The sequence below is a fragment of the Anopheles funestus genome, chromosome 2RL (assembly GCF_943734845.2).
Source record: "Anopheles funestus chromosome 2RL, idAnoFuneDA-416_04, whole genome shotgun sequence".
Lineage (NCBI taxonomy): Eukaryota > Metazoa > Arthropoda > Insecta > Diptera > Culicidae > Anopheles > Anopheles funestus.
Window position 1 is genome coordinate 22,801,648 of NC_064598.1, and position 20,677 is coordinate 22,822,324.

Below are 20,677 nucleotides of genomic sequence, written 5' to 3' on the forward strand. Positions count from 1 at the left end.
ATTCAGCAAAATTTTAAAATGTGATACATTTTATTGCGAATTTGTTGAAATAAGTTTCTTTTCACTCTAATAATGCTTCAAACACAAAAAAGAATATAAATTAATAAAATAAATTAAAAAAACATTCTAAATATATGAAATTACAACGTTTTAACTCACTATCTCACTCTTATTTACTTTACACATCTGTACTGTGAATGCAAATTTCATAATATACTTACACTATCAGGCAAGAAAACTATATAATGACGAAATCAACACATAATGGCAAAAACAACTGTAAATCGAAAACACAATCAATTGTGCAAAACCACCAAATGGCTTGTGTTATGGTTGTCTTTATTTAAAAGTCTTGCGTTTTGTCTACCTGTACTGTTAGTGGTTCAATCTTTTAGATACATCCGAAACACTGTAGTAGAAAGTACGAACATTTTAGACACAGTTTTTTTTCTTCTATTTCTATGGCGTTCAACGAATCGACTCTTTATTTCTACGATGTTTTTGTTTTCCTTCTTCAAATATTTCATCTCTATGTTTGTTGTGTGGAAATGAACGGTTGAATGGATCGTTCCATGTACAGGATTAGGATTTAAAGATTCTTCACTATCTACAGAGCAAATCATATTACCCTTGTTCGTTCGCTCACAAATGGTCCGATTTCCGTGCACAACGTATTCCACATCCTTTGCCTGCATGCAGACATACAACTTTAATGAAACAAAACAAAAAGGCTCTGTCCGAAACATTCCGTAACTTGGCTTTTAAATTAAATGCAAATGTCGTTTTCTTTATGCATTATGTTTCATTGCTTGATCATTAAACTAAACGACGATCAACAGTCATTGATCACTACAGCTAATCACAGGGCAATCGTGCTATCGAACTGATTTTCTCATCTTTCACGCATTTATATTATTTTTTGTTTGTTTTTTTTTTTTGGTTAATTTAGTCAGCACGTTACAGGAGGATTATTAGTTAGTATTAGTTTGATGGTTTGTTCCTTTCAACTCGGTTTGTAGGTTGGAACTGGTTTCGTTTTGTACAACGTTCAGTTGGGTTAGTTTCCTTGTTTTTTTTAATTTCATTCCAACTTTCCAAATGTGTATTTTGCAATGTATTAACATGTCTTAAAAAGAAATCCATTTTTGCTACACTTTCATTAATCTGTAACACTCAAACGAGAGTGTTCAGTAGAAGGACACAAAGTTAGCTATGCTCGTAACATTGTTTTTTTTTTGTTTTTGTTTTGTTTAAAAATTATCTACATGCTACTCATGTGTGAAAGATACGTTAGAGAAAAAAAAACACGAGTAAGCTGTTAACAATGGCTTTATGGGACGATATTGTTAGTGCGTTTTGAGCAGTTGCTAACAGAGTAAGCAATCTTCACCATAAAGCACCTAAAACTATGCAATCCCTGTGACGAAACTATGTTGCTGTAACAGTTCGCTAAGTATATATCCTGATAGTTGCTATTCGTAGCAACTAGTATTAATTTATCTTGCTAATAAATTCTTTCCACCTTTTCGTGTTTCAGTATTTTAATTTAAGAAACACATCCAAATCTTACTAAACTTTCTCTGCTGCATTTATACTTTCTGTGCAAAACAAACTGCTGGCACACATTTCATCGAGCGTATAACGTGCTTCAATTGGGCAACATAACATAATCCTATATCTTCACTCTGGTCCATGCCATCCTATCCGCTTCCACGCGTAATCTTCTACACTAGAATTTTGTGCAGTTTAGCTGCTGGACACCCCGATCAACAACCTAGACATGCTCCATAAGTGCCGTATTGCACCGCATGTCAATCGGTGCGCTACATCACACATACTGCTCCGGCGCTTCCTCATCCTTGATCGTGGTGTAGTGTACCTTCTTCGAGATGGAATCGACCACGGGTGTCAATACGCCGCGCAACTTATCCTTGCTAACGTACAGCAGTCCACCGACGAGCGCCACCAGCACGCAACTTAAGCATACGAGCACAAAGACGAGCGTGGTAGTGTGTCCGGTTGCGGCACCAGCACCACCACCACCACCAGATGATGCCACCTGTTTCCGGCAGCGTCCCACGTTCAGTGTACGGATCGGTTCGCGTACCTGCCGATTCCTCAAGCACACCAAACCGTCCCGATTGCGCACGGTAACGTTCGTTCGATCGAGCCAATCGAACAGCGGATAGAGACCGCAATCGCACACGAACGGATTGTACGTAAAGTCTACCGTGAGTGGAGTGGTCCGTCCTGGCTGTGCCTGTACCGCATCGAGCAGGCTGAGATCTCGCGCCCGTACCGTCTCGAAACGGTTACGCTCAAGATCGAGAAAACGTAACCGGGGCATACAGCTCAGGTTGAAGTTTAGCTCGGTCAGCAGATTATCACCGAGATGCAAATCAAGCAGCGATGGTAAATCACAAAACACACGCCTATCATTAAACTGCACAATTTCGTTCTGTTCCAGATGTAGCTTCACCAGCTTGGTAAGGTTACTGTTGACGAAGATATCATGCAGATCGGCCGACAGCTCAGCCGACGTGTTGTCCGCAAACGCATTCGTCAGATGCAGTTCCTGCAGGTTGATGAAGTTTGAAAATACACGCGGATGGTGATGGTTAAACTCTTCATCGTCGTACCGCGAGATGCTAAGATTGTTGTGGTTCAGTATCAAGCGGCGCACATTCGGCACGTGATGGTACGATTTGCCCCGGATCTCGTGTATGTGGTTGTTGCTCATGTCGACGATTGTCAGATTGGCAAGATCGTTCAATGCACCGAACACGTTCCACGGCAACTCCTTGACGTAGTTCCCATTGAAGATGACGACTTCGGTTTGTAGCGGAAGTCGCTCCAGTACGACCGTATCACGGAAACCGGTGTTGGTACAGTTCACGACGTACTGTGTGCGGTAGTTGTACATCTGAAAGCCACAGCTACATTTGCCCTGGAAATCACGTCCACAGTCATCCGCTACGGTAAGCGTAGCAAGGAGAGCTATCAGCAGCGGCACAAGCAGGGTGTGTATCCTTCGGAGTTCTGCCATCTAAAAGGAAATACAATTGATGTAACATTAGGATTTGTGATTTGGCGGAACGTACGGATGGGACAAACATGGATAAATATGGAGGAATTGGTGAAAATAAGTTATTCAATCAAGGCATTTATTGCAGAGCTTCGTGCAAGAAAGAATAACAATTTTGCAAGAATATTTGTACGCCATATATCACATATAACAACATACATAGTTTACATATTTAGCTAAATTAACCTTCTTTCCTTTTCCCTAACTAAGGCAGCGACCAATGTCCTTTATCATACGCCTAAATGTAGGCACAAGGTTACAAATTTTATGTTACGATGTTTCACAATTAATGGAAAGAATCCTTGAGCATTTTTTGTACATTGACTTTTTGTATTTTTTTTGTAAATTTAGACGATGTATTTTTTTACGCTGGAATATTTTTTTTATAATTACGAAAAAGAAGCATCATCTCACAATAAAAAAAAGTCAAAAACCAGCAAATTGCTATTTTAAGTACGCCATTGCATTCATGGTCATACCATCAAAACACATCCGGTCATCGATTTGTGTCGTTCTGTGTTAAACTGTTATTACTCTGTGAGACGTAACTGGAAGCTAAATGATAATAATTATCATGTTGCCATTGTGAACATATTTCGGACAATCAGTACAAATTGCGTACCGAAACGAGCGAACCAACTGTGGCGTTATGTTAATTGGTCGCGCGAAAGCTTTTCGCTGTCTTCGCGTCATGAAAGTTTGAGCGAGTGGTTTGGCCATACAGATTGTAAAGATAACTTTGCTAGTATCAATTTAATACCATTATAGTACTTATGTTTCAAAATGAATACAATACACAACAAAAAAGGGTATGATGATAGAAATTCTGATTTATTCTTAATATAAAGTGATAATTTTCATGAAAACACTTAAATTTTTTTGAATTTGTCAAAATAATAAAATTAGCCTGATTTTACCAATGTTTAGGGACTGATTGTTTTTTGTTTCTCTTCGTCGTATTTCATACAACACTTGACTTCGCTTTTTGTTACCCAATAATGTCCTGTAATGATTAAAAAAAAGATTTTAATTATAGTGAAAATTTAACTTAATCTCGATAGTCCTTGTACACTTTACATGTCTCGTCCGGTTATTTTAATTAACAAAAAAGACGAGTAATTTAGATTTCTGTTCTGACTGTTCATGAGAGACAAAGTCGTTTTTAAATGAATAATAAACAAATCGGAAAATTGTTTAACCGGTTGTTAAACGTCGGCCAATTGATCACTTGAATGAAAGGAAATTAGTTTACAAAATTTACAAATCCCTTTTTTCCGTTTATTTGTGGTCATGCTTTTTTGCCTTAAATGTTTTGTTCTTATTTATGCTACATCACCTCATAATTATCGCTTATTTGTGCAAACACGTTCATTGACATAGGACCAACAAAAACGGCAAATCGGCTAATCAGACAAATCAGGTCATCGATCGTTCGTTCCGTTTAGTAGGTTCGGTGAACGAAAAACCCCACAACACAGTTGCTTAATTTGATGGAATTTTGATTCAACCCACGGGTATGGCGCGTGATAAATGTTTTGCCGGTCAAATCCGGCGGTGCGATTGCGGTGCTGTGTTGGGTAATGAATTTTTCATGCAAATTATCCCACAAAACCCTTTACCCACATATAGGTAAAGGTGGCGCGTGAATGACTAACCTAGCTCGTGCCTAGACCTATCTTTTAGCTGTTTTTAGTGCCTAAGAACCCATAGGTGAATATTTTAAGATTAGGAGCACTGTTGAAGGGGAAGGTTGGGATGTGGAGCGAACCATTTGCAAAATAATATGCTCTCGTTTCGTTTAGCCCACACAAATCAATGCTGTGCGTTGTTGTTTGTGTTTTTGCGGGTACAACCTTCAAAGCTGAAGTATGATTGCTTCCGAGCCTAACGTGTGCTTATGCATAGTTTAAGGTTTATAACTATTTTCTAGCCGCAAGGTTCGCTGCTCAAGGTTAATTAAAATAACAATATCTCAATACGGTCGGTCAACTTTCGGGTAAAAGCCTCGTCGGGCAGGGGCACAACTGTGCACGAACGCTTCACTAACATGCGCCATGTGTATCATTTACCTAGAGTCGTTTATATCAAGACGGCGATAAACCAACAGGGATGATAGAACCCTTTTTGATCAAACAAAAAAAAAACAAACACACACACATGATAAAAGAGCAAAGTGTTCGAGGAAGGATGGATAGAATATTTGAAACTGCTTCATCTTTTCACAAGAAGCAAAAAAAAGGATACATGTATAAGCAGCACACCTCGTACATCATAGAACGCCACATACATATGATATACCATCCCTTAAAACAGACGCCTTTTGATCCCACAAAAACAAACCACACACTTACACAGACACACAGGAACGCAAGAAAAACGGTTAAGCACTCAAGAAAGGCACTTTCCCTTAGCCACAGTACGAAGGGTTTCTTAAAGATGCGGAAGGAGTTAAAGTTTATTGAAGAACATACATGTTTCAAGTTTAATTGGCAAAATTCGGTACAAAAAACAACCGGTTCCGAGCAGCGCTGTCACACTGCTGGCGCCATTTTCCCACGTGGGTGATCATCGAATATTGTGTTAGGGAATTGGGGTGGGCCACGAGGATGGGAAACAGGACAAAAATGGCAATGGTCGATGAAGGGTGATGAGGGTGATGATGATGTAGGTTTGGCATTTTACTTCTTCTTTTTTTTCTCTCTCTCTCTCTCTCTCTCTCTCTCTCTCTTGCTACTTTATTTGTAAGGAAAACTGAATGGCAAAAAAAACACACCTTTGATGTGAGGCTGCCTAAACTGTCTTCAGCATATGTCTCCTCTGTTCGAATGGGGGGTTTAGTAGCGACCGTAATTTTCAGACGGGCTTTATACTAACGAAAGGGGTTTGAAAGTATATTAGAAAGCTTCGTAATCTATCTCAAAGGTATAGTTTTTATAGTTTTATTTGGTAGCTTGATCTTTTGCATGCTTTGACACATTATTGTATTACCACTTCTTCTGATTATAATATTGTTTTTTTAAGTGCTTACACTTGTAATAATTATTTTAGTGATGTTCTGTTAGCAAAATGTTTCAAGTTGTAAACATTTTAAGTTACTTTATTCTTTCAGAATCGGCAATAAAATTATATCATGATTTACTAACCAGTAATCTTAAGGATTTATCCGGAACTCTACAACCAAAACTACCATACATAATTGAGATTTCACCTACAGAATTATGGAGCAGAAGTTCATGTCAACTTTTTTTTAAAAACCTCATTAAGCGATAGACCTTTCTCTCTCTATTTTTGTTCAGACAAGGGTCATTTGTTAAAACATTGAATATTGTAGTATAATAGAGGTCTGGTCGAACCTTTTTAAATACTCAGTTCCAATAACGATCGAAAATAATTGTTAAGGATATAATTAATCCTTAATGCGAACAATAATGAATACACAATAAAAATAAACATTAGCAAATACTGAATACTGAAAAGGTCTCTTCTCAAAACATAAATGTTAACACAACAGCAGAAATCGTTACAGCAGAATGATGAATCAACCGTTACCCAAAGAGTCCTGCTTTAGCTTGTTACCCTCTAAATGTATACGGAGAGATAAATGATAAGCAAATTGTGAATTGCAACGCTTCCATGCACAAACGTGCTGTAAGCAGTTCGTCCCTTTCTCCGTTAACACATTTGCTACTACATTTTCGTCAATCCGAAAACAGATTCAACGGTCGATTCAATGGTTGAAAAGTTTGCTGGCAAACTTTGCTAGAGTAAACAGACCAGTTGGTACTTGAACTTTTTTCTGTTTGGTTCATTTGTAACAAAGAAAAAAGTAAATTTCGCTACAGCAAACAACTCCCGAATGGTGCGCATGGTTTCATACGTTACGCTTAAAAGTTGTAATTGGCGTTATTGCGCGCGTTACATTTTACCAACAAGTGTTATTTTTATTCATCACCCATCCATCTTTTTTTATTTAAGCACATAGCAGTGAAAATTTTAATGGTATTTGTAAAAAATAATAAAAATAAAACTTATTCATACACTTTAGGTGCGTCGCACCTTTGGTTGAAGGTGGAAATATGATGAAACGAACACAATTTGAGGAAAATAATTAATACTTATTTTATTAAATTTTACTCAAAAATAATGGCTTTAAGAATAGCAAAACTTTGAAAACCCAAAAAAGTAAAAATTGGAGCAAAAAGTACCTAAAGAAACTGTCTAAAAACTCGACCCATTTAACGAATTAGTGAACCTTCAAGGAGCATAGTTTCAAATGAACTGCAAAACTAGCACGATTTGCTAATCCACCTTTTACGATAAATAACATAACTCTATATACTAGCGGCTTATGAGATTTAAAAATTTTCCTCATTAAAAATAACGCCTATGCTATGACTTCCAGGCAAATGTGTAAAGTTAGGGTCACTGTAGTGTCTGGAAATACATCTTTCGACGATACAACATCCGTCCCGTTTGCTCTTTTCCCTCCACGGTCACCATCTCCCTCTCATTATGCTTGAGCAACCCTTTTGGAGCATGCCCTTTTCCACACCAAAAACGCTCTTCGATGGACAAACGTTCAGATGAACATTTCGTTTCGTTGGCGTATGGTCGTGACCACGGTGAAATGGTAAAAACCCCTGCACCCAGCACTAGTGTAAAGTTCTGTTTTGAAACTTTAATGAAAACCGGAAAACAATGCCGGATCTAATAGTGGGAGAATCGTGGCGAAGCATCCCGGAACAAATCGTACAACTTTTGCCTAGTTTCGTACGCTGCTTACCATTTCCAAAATCTACAGCACTAAGGTATAATGGTTGGTGGTTTAGCGTCATTTTGCAGGCTTTCGCAGCGGGGGGTATCCGTACATACCCATCCTCCGGTCCGTGCATAAATCTCAACTTTCACATCAAACTACTGCTGCTGCAGCCGAACCAAATTACTTACCATCTTCATACCAACGCCATAAGGTGTGGTTCTCTCCCATTTTCTATTGTAGAAGATGCCGAGTACCGGTGGTGGGTGGACGGTATTTAGCAATGCAAACTACAACGGAATAATGTAAATGAAGAGAACATCTCGCACCACGGTGGTAGTCCTTTTTGGGGTAGGTTGAAATGGTACATTCTTTTTCGTACTTTTCGTACACGTACCCCTCCCCCCTAGTTTTTGCCAGATGACGCTGAGGAGGCAATATCCTAGTAAGGTAAAATTCACCCACTCGGTAGTGGAACATTTGTTTCCGGAGTCCAAAATCTATACGCGCCGTGCATCCGAATGGCAACACGGTAGGCTAAGAAAGGGTTCTGACAATCCAAATGCTGCATATAGCAACGACAAGAAAGGTCCTTCCGTCTGTGGCACTGTACTTGATCTTTATGTTTTCCTGTTTTTCCTGCTTTTTAATTTGTTTCTTTCCACAAAAAGCAACAAAACAGCAAAAAATTTGCAAGTAAAGGTGCGCTCAGCATAATGCCACAAAACTTAACCAACGAAACGGTACAGAGTGTGTGTGTGTGAGAGAGAGAGAGAGACCAAGAGTGACAACAAAACAAAAGAATAATAATCCTTTTGCTTTTTGTGCAAAGAAAGTTCAAACAGGATAAGAAAACGGTCCAAATCAAGTTTACTTTGAAACATTCCGTAAAACCGGATGGAGGCGCATGGTGCTTTGTACGTTTTGCACGTGGTTGCATTCAAGGCAAAGCAGAGAAACGAAACCGACCCAAAAATTCCAATGCAAGTACGATGTGCGAACCGGCTGGTGGTGGTACTTACGCTAGTGCGTGGTTGTGGTACGTTCTATGACGTAGTTGTGGTTTTGTGTTTGTGGAAAGACTCATCCTACAGAGGAAAAAAAAACACGCAATTGAAATGTTTTCTAAATTCTACCCCTCGAAAAGGGTTAAAAAAGTAGGATGTTTCTCTTGGGAAACTTCAACCGGTTTCCTTTTTTTTGGGGGGATGAAGGCCCAATACGTGGTGGTGTGATAATGCGGGTCAGAAAGAAAAGAAACCCAACGAAACTTTATCGGAAACTATGTGCGGTTGTTGTTGTACGTTTGCGATGGTGTCGAATGATACGTAGCAATGGAAAGTGCCAACCCCTGGAGGTTTGGTTTAAAGCCTGTGCAGTGGTTTTTTGCCGATGGGGCAGAGGACGTCATTTGCTTTCCTGTCAGTTTTGCGTACGCCAGTCATGAAATTACCGGCCGGAAATTTGCTAGAACGGAAATTAGATAGATTAAGTGGTGAAGGGAAAGAAAGAATCCCCTTTTCCAGGGGATAGCTGGGAAGCGAAATGTGTACTGGCGGGGAAATTGAAGGGTCGAACTTGTGGGGCGTACACCAACATGGTAATGAAAAACAGCTCAACAATCTGTTGCTATGACTGAAAAGCTGGTGTCGGGTGAAAATGGGATACGAGAACCGAGTAGTGTAAATAGGACATCGGTTTAATAATAGAGTTGCATGGAATAAGTTCCCATCCAATAAGTCGAAGAAGAGAGCATATAGCCACAGATAATAGACATAAACTTTAAAATCTTCTTTTTAAATGTAGCCTTAATAAATGTTAAATTCGATGCTAAATTACCAAAAAGGATTGCGGAAATTGCTATGGAATAAGAGCGTTACAATGTTTATAAGCTTTTAAATATTAGTAGCAAAATTTTGAATCATATTGGGTATGAAAATCTTTCAACCTAGTGGAGCAAGAATAAATCGATTTGACGTAAAATATTCTAACTGACATGTTCAAGTGTCAAAGTTGGAGTAAATTTAAGAATTCTTTAGTTTTCGAATTCAATTGTCAAAGTTCAATTGCCAAAGTGTAAATTTTGAATTCTTTTCATGTTGAATTAGAATGCGTACAAACAGATGTGGAATCTTTACACCCTTTATTAGCTTTTGCAAGGTCTTCCTCAACTCACAAACTTATAAAGCTTTCAGATATGACACATGTGACAAATATACTTAGAAAGCTTTGTAGAGCATCAATTGATATGCTCGTATAACATCCTGCAAATGATTCTACATCTAACTGGAGAACTTTTTAATCCAACTTGAAAAGAATCCAAAAACGACCTTATTTCAATGACTTCATTTCCAAAATCCTGTAATTAGCTGAAAATCATCACAATTCTGGAAATGACTCTGCTGGTGGAAATATTTTTCACATTTGTTGTACATTTTCTAATTAGTGCTCTCAAGCCCAGTTCTAAGAGAATTTTAAAATAAAATTTAAAAAACGTACTAGTCAACTCTCAAGTGTTCGTGCACCAAATGCATCGTTTGCCACGATTTTGATGGCTTTCTTTTCATCACCGAAAGAACCAGCTCAGATGTGAAGAAATTCACTTTCGTGGCAGTAAATGCCTTATCCTACCACTCATACTGAGGGGGGATCTAATAAATGTTCCCAACCAGAAGGGTGGGTAAGTGCAGGTGGCTTCGTCTGAAAGAAAACATGTCGATTACTCTTCAGCGACGTGACGCGTCGACCCGTGACGACAAAATGGCACTGCCTACCACCGGTGCTAGCCTTCTGGAAATTGCTTCCACCAAATCCCCCTACTTTGTGTGACCCCTGGTTTAACCATTTCGAGAAAAGGGCACGAACGGTTCAACTAATCGTCCCAGCGTAAACGTACCGTGGCCGTGTGGGCTCTTCGGTGTACCGTAAGCGTTAGTTAAGATGCAGTTTCGACGCCGAAGGACGTGCGCTTTGGTCTTTTGTCTCCGGTTGGTTCGACGTTGCGGTCGGTCACATAGCTGCCTGTGGGCCCCGAACGAACGAACCGAACGGTTACCAGCTTCTACAGATTTACCCCCATTGTGGCAATGGTCCGAAACGAATTATGGTACCGACGGAGTAGCAATGTGTTTCGCGTTTTTTTAATTCCGGTCGTGCACATCTGGTAGCTTAAGGAAGAATGTCAAATTATACCGAACAAACTGTATCACGTATTCGGGTGTTTCGAGATAAGTGATGAGATGGTGAGGCCATAAGGGGTATGGAAAATTGGTTAATTTTTCATACGACATTAGAGGGATGTTGTTTTCCCATTCGCTGCATGATAAATGTTCATTTCGCAAACGGATGCTTAACCGAGCTCATGTTATATCGAATCGTTCGGCTCGTCACGTTAATACTAACCAAGCTATTCAGACGCTACAGACGCATCTTGATATGATGAAACATATTAATCTAATAATTCGTACCTGTCAAGAAATGGCTGACTAAAGGTATTTATTTTTTTTACTACGCATCCAGATAGTCTAGGCCTTTTTTGGTGGGAAAGGATGGTTTCAGATTAGATTAGAGCTTACCGGTTGTGGGATGTTGTGGGAACAACATTTCATTAGCCTTAGAATGTGTCATAAAAGAAGTTGTTTAATTGGGAGTTTTGTATGCTTGAAGTCTTTTAACGATTGTTTTAATTGGCTATTTACTGCCGAATGTTCCTTGTAAAGGAACTCAAAAAATACGACATTACCTTAATAATTATAATAATTAAAATAAATAGCAGCTGAGCTTTCAAAAAGCTGATCGAATTTTTTAAACTTTTTGAATAAATCTTGATATTCTAATATAATCTATTTTTATTTATTTCAGATTTTAAGAATATAATCTTGTAGAATCTATTGTTCATGTATCTTTTTAGCTTTAACTTTTATCCACAAAGATCTGGTGAACATATGTTATTTATTTGTGTAATTAAAAACAAATAGTTATAGTAACTTCAATGGGGTCGCCTGGTGCTGTATGTGATATATGGCGCCAGTTCCACGCAACAAGACTGGGTATCAAATCCCATCTGGACCTTATAGGTCGTTAAGTCAAGAAGAGAGAGAGAGAGAGAAAGATAGGGAGAGAGAGAAAGAGAGTTATTATAAAAAATGACACCTGATGATTTGTTGTTACTTGGTAGGCCTTCGCAGAACACAGCAGTACACAGTGGCCAGACAGTTACGACTAAATAAAGGCATATAATCAGGAAATCACATCTCCCGAAGATCCCCAAGACAATATCCCGAAATTAGAAAGGCAACAAGAAAAAGGAGAGAATGAAAATAGAATTCCACGTCAGAAATAATAATAATGAAAATTTACCTACCAGTGTAACGCTCAAAATGGTCCCGACAGAGATAAAAATCTAAAATATTGCTCCTATATATTGTGTAATGAAAATCTTTCTACCTTCTTTTTTTTCGCAAAATTACAGGTAAAAGACAAAAAAAGGCACACCAATCTTTACCCCTTTTACGGGTGAACGCGTCCAATGAAAATTATCTCCACAAACTCTTCTTCACACTTGGTGGCAATAAATTCTTAAACCATTCCTTCTGTCGTACACAAAAACCATATGGCGTGGCCAGACAAAATGGCCAAATGTTCAATGTTCCTTATCGCTGCACAATTCCACAACCGGTCCAATAAGCGTCCAAAACCGTCCCCAGGGCACGATTAGGTCTTCTTAATGATGGAGTTCCCCTCCTGACTTCCTGACTTTCCATTTCCCCATTGCTTTAACTCTGTGTTTTCATAACTTTCATTGAGAGGCAACAACCTTCGGTGCTGGACACGTAGTTCCTACAACTACGTTCCCTGTGTGTAGTGCTCACTATTGACACTGGGAAAACAATTCCATGCTTTTTCACTAACAAACCATTACCTAGCAGAGTGCCGAGTGGACGCAAAAGCAGAAGTTTATTTGTAATGCCACCGAGCAAACCGTTCGAGCCGAGCTCCATTGTACCATTGCTGACATTTTTTTTTTGTCTGCTTCCATCTTGCTTCCACCGTAGTTGACTTCGCTGGTCCTTCAATCCCTGGCTGGTGAGGCTTTCACCATCCTTCCATACGTGCTTTTCGGTGCCATTTGTTGAGTGTTTTTATTTTCCGCACGCGTGACAGAATTTCCCCTTTCTATGGCGAAGATCGTCCCACGGGGTCGGAAAGCTAAAATACGGATTACAAAATACTGACTTCCATTTATTTCCCATTCTCGTTGCATGTTGATGTAGCTACAGCATACGCAAACCACACGCATAGCTTTAGTCAAAACGCTACCAATGGGGGAAAAAAAGCTCAGAATGGAAAGGTTCCACAAAGTACAGCAAGGATTCTTTCCCATCACATGTGGCATAGGGTTCGGGTGCCGGAAAAGTCGTGGATAGGTTTTTAACATTCTCTCGGGCCCATCTTTTGCCTTTAGCAAACTATTGGGCGGTTTGTTTGCCATCTAGCAGCGGACGCCATTAGCATATCGGGCGGTGGGTGAAGAAGCTTTTGTTCACGCCTATGCCCATGTCCATGTTTTCCATACTCCCCCAAAAAAAAGGGGTTAGTTTGGGTGCCATTTTAGAAGAGCATTAATTTAGACTCCATCGTCTGGTTTGACGATGGTGGTGCGAACTTGCTCATTCGCATTCCGTTTCGTACCCAGGTAGGCAAAAGTCGTCCTGACAATTGAATTGAAGCGTATCGTCTCGCACGGTGCGACGCCATTTGCTTATGGTACGATGGCCGATGCATACGTGCCTTCCGGTAGCTGTAATGCTGTTTCTTCGTGAATGTTAGGCTAATGAACAACCTTGTCCCAAGATGGATATCATACAAATGAGAACAAGATCGTCCGGAGTGTTTCAATTAAATTGATACTTTTTTGTAAATCAAATTAAACTTTATTTATGCAAGCTTTTTTTTATTATCAAAAAAATGTATATAAAAACGTCAAATAAAATTGAAACTGCAGCTGTGTGATGTCTTACTTTCATGTGCATCCATTTTACTGTGAAAGGATATATTCACCGACTCCAAAGTCTAATTGCTTCAACTGTAATTATGAAGTAATTGAAGTTCATTTTTCTTCTCTCTCCCCACCCGCTCCTGGGAGAATTTTCTTCCCACTTTGGGCAACTCTAACAACTCCCCCAGGTGTCTGGCAAATGGCTAACCGGAAGCATTAGAAACCGATTTTCCGACCAAACCCCATGATGAGCTGGCAAAATCTCAAAGGACCATAAGCTTCGAGGTCTCTACGGGCTAGACCGTTTCTCTTCCACAGAAACAGGCTGGCTAAAACTTCACGCCAGCAAAATGGAGCATGGCACCGATGCCTCGACGAAAACTGAACCTAGTCGAGGTGACGCTTTTGCCTTTGACCCCGACCCGTACAACATGTACCCGGGGATCGGTAGGATTATAATTGAATTTTGTAGAGAAAATTAATTCTAAGACCGGAACACACACGCATCCCTCCGTTTGAATCCGAGGAGAACTACGAAAGGAATGAAACAACGGCATGTAGAGAAAGCGAAGGGTGTCCCCCTTCTGCAAGGGTCATACAAGGTTCACCATGTTAGCCTTGTACGGTGGGAAAATGGAAACGAATTAACAAATGCTTCCGTGGCGTTTGGTACGACCGGTGAAGGGATGGTGAGTACTTCCAAGGACCTTGTATACGTTGCGATTTAAGTGATTTATTCATCGCTTGTACATTCCTCGGCGGACATTGAGATTATGTTTTCATTGTGTTTATCGTTTGTGGCAGCGAGCGGCCAGTAGCAAGATCGGGGTGGGGTGAGGTGGGGGTAGGGTATATATTTTTCACCTTCCGTTGCTATGGCCCATGGCTTACCTAGTGGGACGGAAGTTTTCATTTCACTAGCGAAAATGAATGAGCCGGAAAATAACCGTTCCAGGTACTGGGGTTGACCATTCAAGTTTCGAGGAAGGATGAGCATGTTTTATGAGAAAATACACTTCATCCGGAGGGGTTTTCAACAAGGAAGAGCAAGTGCTATCGCTACAACTATTGGTCCATGTTTTATGTTTATTTTGAAGTCAATAGATTAACTAAAATAAATAAATATATCTTATCAAAAAAAATCATACAGAAAATTTATATGAGAAAATCGTAACTAGCTCTCATAAATCATATGAAAGAAGTTAATCAGTACAAAATTTCTTTATGTTTTCTCTTGTTACTCCTCCATTTCAGGCTTTAAAGCTATATGAATATGATCAAAATCGTCCCTCACACTTACAATAAACATTAACATTTCAACTCGTACCACACTGCGAGCTTTCTATAGACGTCAGGAAAATAAATTCTTCTGATACAAATTTATTCCAAAATTGATTCCTGAAAATTAGTACTATTTTAAGAACGAATCGTTTTGCATAAAGGTAATGAAATGGTAAGAGAATCAGCTATATTTGTGTATTTGAAATGTTGAAGTATTTGCATAGAATACAATGTTGAGTAGGTATGTCTGAATATGGAATATCTTTTTCTTTCACTTTCTTTATTTCATTCAATCAGAATTAATATTAAAAAATGCCAATTATGAAACATATTGGAATGACATGTTTGAGTAAAACTATAATTGATATTACTTTTTTCATGTGTCATGTCAAATTCTTTAAGCAACTAGCAAAAAGTTAGCATAACCAAAGACAAAAAAGTTATGCTTTGCTAAATCAAAATACAAAACGTACAAAGCATATTTCGTGCTGCATACTGAAGTGAACAGAATTGAACAATATTACCCTCCGGTACGAATGAATGAAAGATGAAAAAACAGCAACCAAAAAAAAACAAAACAGAACAAAAAATGGAAAACCTCTCACCATGAAAATGGCAGTTTAGCATACAGTGCGGCCCCCTATCCCCGTTTCTAACAAACGACAGTTCGGGGCAAATAGCTCGCGAACGCTAAAACCAGAGGGGCGTAAAGAAAACCAAAGATAAAAAATGAAAAACCAATAAACCAATGGCCACGGGAACCGCACGGTGCACTCAAGCATGCATGGCAAATGAGCAGTCAAAGCGCATCATGGCTGTGCAGCATGCACGAGTCCGGTTTTGACTAATGTTAACGGACCCGTGCTAAACCGAATCATCATCATCATATCCACCAGTGCACTAATTGGACAGATGTGTCACCTCTAGTGCGAGCCGGTTCGAGTTAAGGCAGCGTAGCTGAAGATAATAGACGAAAGAGTAGCCGAGAGAACGAAAAGAGTTTTGCGACGGTTTCAAAACCAAACCGAACCAAACGCACCTACTAATAATGGTGATAATGGTAATGAAGTGCAGCGCTACAATGATGCACACAGCCGTGGCAAATGTTGTCGTCTATTTGTTAACCATTTTTAAACATGACAATGGTTGTGGAGGTTGTGTAAAAAAACGCACTTTTGCTACCATTTTTGCTTGCATTTTCGATTGCGATGCACGCGGAAATTCTTTTTGCAATGCAAATATCTCTAGAGAAAGGCGAAACCCCGATTGCTATTTGGCAGAAAAAGTATGAAAATTGCACTTTTCACGAACCGATAGGTCGAATTATGTTTAGCTCGATGCATAACGGAATTGCTTGCTGGGTGGAAAAAAATACTATTAAATTGGAACCGTGATGTGATTTGGATGGATGGATGACAAACGGCTTGGCATAATATTTATTCGGGCCAGTTATTTGCATTACAATCGAATAGGCTACCTTACCGCCCTTTTTGCCAAGAGGAATGTGAATTTCCATATTGCACACAGTGGTATGTCATTGTGGGCGACAATTTTGCATTTAAAAAAAAGGATTCACTGAGCGGTTTTTATTAGTTCCACGAAAAAGTTAAATGAAAAGAAGGAAAATATGTGGAAATAGCTTTTAAATTTTTTTTAAAGAAATGCTTAAAACTAATAAGTTACAAAAAGTTTTTTAAAACTATAAAATTAACTATCAAGTAAAGTAAAAAACAGATAATCAAAATCAAATGAAAGTAAAAGAAAAATATTTTATACAAGGTAAAGTAACAAAATAATATTAAAAATCAAATGACAAACAGCTGTTAGTTGTAAAGCAAACTAGAAAAATTCAATAGAGACAAACTCTAGCATACATAGCAAGAAATCGCAAAACAACTGCCCACATATGTGACTTCTGTCTGTGAAATCAGTGCCATTGCCCCATTCAAACAGAATAGAACATGCCGACGGCTGTGGCACGTTTTGGTAGAACTAAAACAACCCCATTTATGGTCACGATGCACACGCATATGTTGCCAACGTGTGCTGGTGCATGCTTGCATGTTGGCCATTTGTGTTCACCGTGGGCTCCGATTTCGGTTTTGGTTTTGTGTTTTGCCAGTGTGGTTTGTTGTTGTTATTACTATGCGCGACTTTTCATGAGATGCAATCAGCAGTTATGCAGTTTTCGTTTTTGTTATGTTATGTTGCTTTAGTATGCCTTTTTTTAACTTCCCTTTTCTACCAGGATTTACTAACCAATAGGATGATAGATGGAAAAAGTTTTTGTCGGGTATAAAATAACATCATTCACCATCACGCTGACACACTTACTAACGGGAATGGTGGCAGGCATGTATAGGGCTTCAAGAAACCGATAGATCTTCCACCACCAGCAAGCAATTCCTTTCGTTGAAAAGATTAAGTGGATATCGGACAGTTGAGTTTAATATTTGCTGTCTTGCTTGTCAAACACTTCTTAAAAATCCCAAAATATTTTTTAATTCTAGAATACCGATTATCACTTAAAAATAATCCATCTTAGGTACACTTTGGTGCAGCACTGGACAGAGAAAAATTGGGAATAAGTTAGAGCAAAATCTAACTTTATTAAGTAACGATGGTGACCTACAATCGCCCAAATATAAATACAATATACTGATAGAATATACTGGAAAAAGCAAAAATTGTAATGAAACTCCACAACATGAGCACGCTACAGAACCGAGTACAAACTCAATAAAGGGAAAAATATTTTAAATTCACAAAACAATTTCATCGAAAAAACACTTAAGCAGGGAAAGATACACATTCCTTCACGGCGTTATAAAAAGTGTACTACATCTTAAATGCTTTATTAATTATGAAAATGGGTCTCATGTGAACCCTGGTTGTCAGCTGTCAGTAAAGCATTTTGAATTATGAATTTTAGAGTAAATTGCAAAAAAAAGAAAACTAAAAAAGTTCATGTTTGAACAAAAAATCAAGAAGAATGACAACAAGTCACATTCATTTGATGTTCAACCAAAAAAGAATTCAAGTAGGAAAAAAAATCTTTAAAAACACAAATATAGCTATACCGACATGCCAAAAAAGTGTAAAATCCACATCACGCATGAGATCATGCGAATGTGTTGATTGCATCCACGGTAAAAATAATATCAAACCAAACGACAAAAATACCAAAGCTTCGCCTAAAACTAAAACGTCCAATGCAAAGAGCTGCCCACCAGCTGCCCACCAGATGTGGTGCTGTGGTTACGAGAAAGCCACCATTTCAATGTGCTGTTTACCCCCAAAAACTGCACCACACAGGTTAGCTTTTTTTTGCGATTCGCATTGGTCGGTGCCCTCCTGCGAAATGCGTTCACGCGTATGCAGGTGGTAGTGGTTCTTGGTTTCGGCGAACGGCAAAGAACCGGCTCACCCACGGCCTACCACCACTCGGCAAAAGCAAATATAAAAAAAACACACACCAACCTACGTCCTCCGTGTACGGGAACCAGACAGAAAGAAAACACCAAACTTGGGCTACGAAAAACATGCTCCTCATTAGCGAGCTGCTTGCTAGCAAATTTGCTTTATGTTGGCAGAAATTTGAGTAAACCCCCCAATTGAATTGCAATGGAATTACATGTGTGCGTGTGTGGGTTTGTATGCTAAACTGAACCACTCATCAAATGGTTGAAACATTCTACCAGTAAAAATCAAACAGACGGTACCGCGGAATGCAATTGCTCGATTAACTCAAAACATAAATGATGGCAAAGCAAAAACTTACCATTTTACAAAAGTTTGTTTACGCTCGTAAATATGTTAGCCGATGAGGTTTCCTTCCTCTACCCTCAAGCGAGCGATGCAATCTTTCGTTTTGTTCGCTGACGTGCTGCTACCGAAGATCGACAGTGATCGTCACCCGTACAGAGGCTCGTCCGAAGCGTCCGGGTGCGGTTGCTTTCGATTCGGTGTCAAAGCACGAACAGTTGAATAAATTCCCAAAATGCACACTGGACACTGTTTACTTTTTTGCTCTTTCTTTCAACAAAGCAACTTTTTGTGCTACTGCTACGAGGTGATCCTCATTCTACCACTTTGTCGCTGTGCTGTATTGCATGGTGTAACGTATGTCGGTGAACCAGTAGAAACCACCTTAGACAAACTTAATTATCTTCATCAAACAAGCACACAATTTGTTTTTTTTTTTTGGGGGGGGAGAGTTTGGATCACCCTTTAGCCTAGCTCCAAAGTGCAACACATACACACCGACACTTTACACTGCACAAGACGGGCGATTCTTTCGTTTTAATTTCCGTCTACAAATCTTATTGCAACGCACTGGTGGACACTTTGAGGCCGTAAAACTTCAAACCCGAATGACGCACTCACGCACAGGTAACTCTACTGTGCGACTGGACGCAATATAGTTGCTCTTAGCAGCGCGATCGTAAGCTGCTTTGCGTGTGAGCACCTCATCACCGTACAATCCGACACACACACGGTTCGGACAAACACAACGTGCTACTGACTGTACACACATACACCACCAAACGCTAAGTCCATCTTTACGCACCCACCTACGGTTCGTGCATGGGCCGGAAACGGTGCCGCGATCGTTACCCAACTCAGATGTGTATGTGCGTACCCCGTCGTTAGGTGTCAAGTTTCCTCTCCGGAGCCTCTGATAGTGCCAATGATGATGATGATGATGATGATGAAGTTCACTACAACCAGCAACGTACGGGGTTTGGGTTCGTCCGGTTCGAGCTAGCAACGGCCACGAACTGCGCCATGGTTAGACTCCCGCCAAGCTTGTACCATCAAACATGGTCGCGATTTCACATGGCGAGAACATTGGTTGCTCTCCCCATTATGCTGCTTATGCTCTTTTTCCCGCGTATTTTTCCCCCTCTATCGTGAGACGCACTCTAATGTTCTCCCGCCCATATGCTGCGAGAGGGAAAACCGGTTTTCCATACATTCTGCCATGCTGTGTCGTGGATGCCTAACTTCACCGGTAAAGATGAAACCGTGTGCTCACGATCATATGTTTTGTCTCGCCTGCTTTGATAAACAAAATGAAGAAAGAAAGAAAGGACTACACACAGTCACGTGTGAGAAGCAAATGATGCTGCACATGGTGAGCAAATGCAAGTGGAAAATCTCATTCTCACGGCAGGGTTTCTCGGTTTCGTTTTGTTCCCCAGTGTGTTCATACATGTGTTTGCTCTTTATTGGATGAGAATTGATATCACAAAGTACAAGTGTGTTTGCTTACAGGTGTATTTAAACCTGTATCATTTAAACAAGAATATATAACAGTTACTTTGTTATAAACATAAAAAAATTTAAAAGGAAACAAAAGGAAACTATTCTTTAATATATTTAAATAATATATAAGAATATAGAATTAAAAAAGTGACAATAAATTATAGGAAAAAAACATCCGCAGAAGAATTGAACCAGTGTAGCACACGTGATTTTGTGGTGTATCCTTAGTGCTCTCTACTTAGCGACTGTTTTCAAGTGTTGAAAGTTTAGTAAGTGCTTCCTTATGTTA

The 20,677-nt window shown here is 39.4% G+C and overlaps 1 protein-coding gene across 1 annotated transcript; it reads right to left on the reverse strand.

The window, feature by feature from the left end:
- Positions 1-280: 280 nt before the first annotated feature.
- LOC125765378 (SLIT and NTRK-like protein 4) lies at positions 281-19,903 on the reverse strand. Its single transcript, XM_049430410.1, has 2 exons — positions 18,902-19,903; positions 281-3,046 (listed from the first exon to the last, which is right to left on the reverse strand). The coding sequence occupies exons 1-2, from the start codon at positions 18,902-18,904 to the stop codon at positions 1,829-1,831; spliced, it is 1,221 nt and encodes a 406-aa protein (XP_049286367.1). The 5' UTR covers positions 18,905-19,903; the 3' UTR covers positions 281-1,828.
- Between the last annotated feature and the right edge of the window lie 774 nt (positions 19,904-20,677).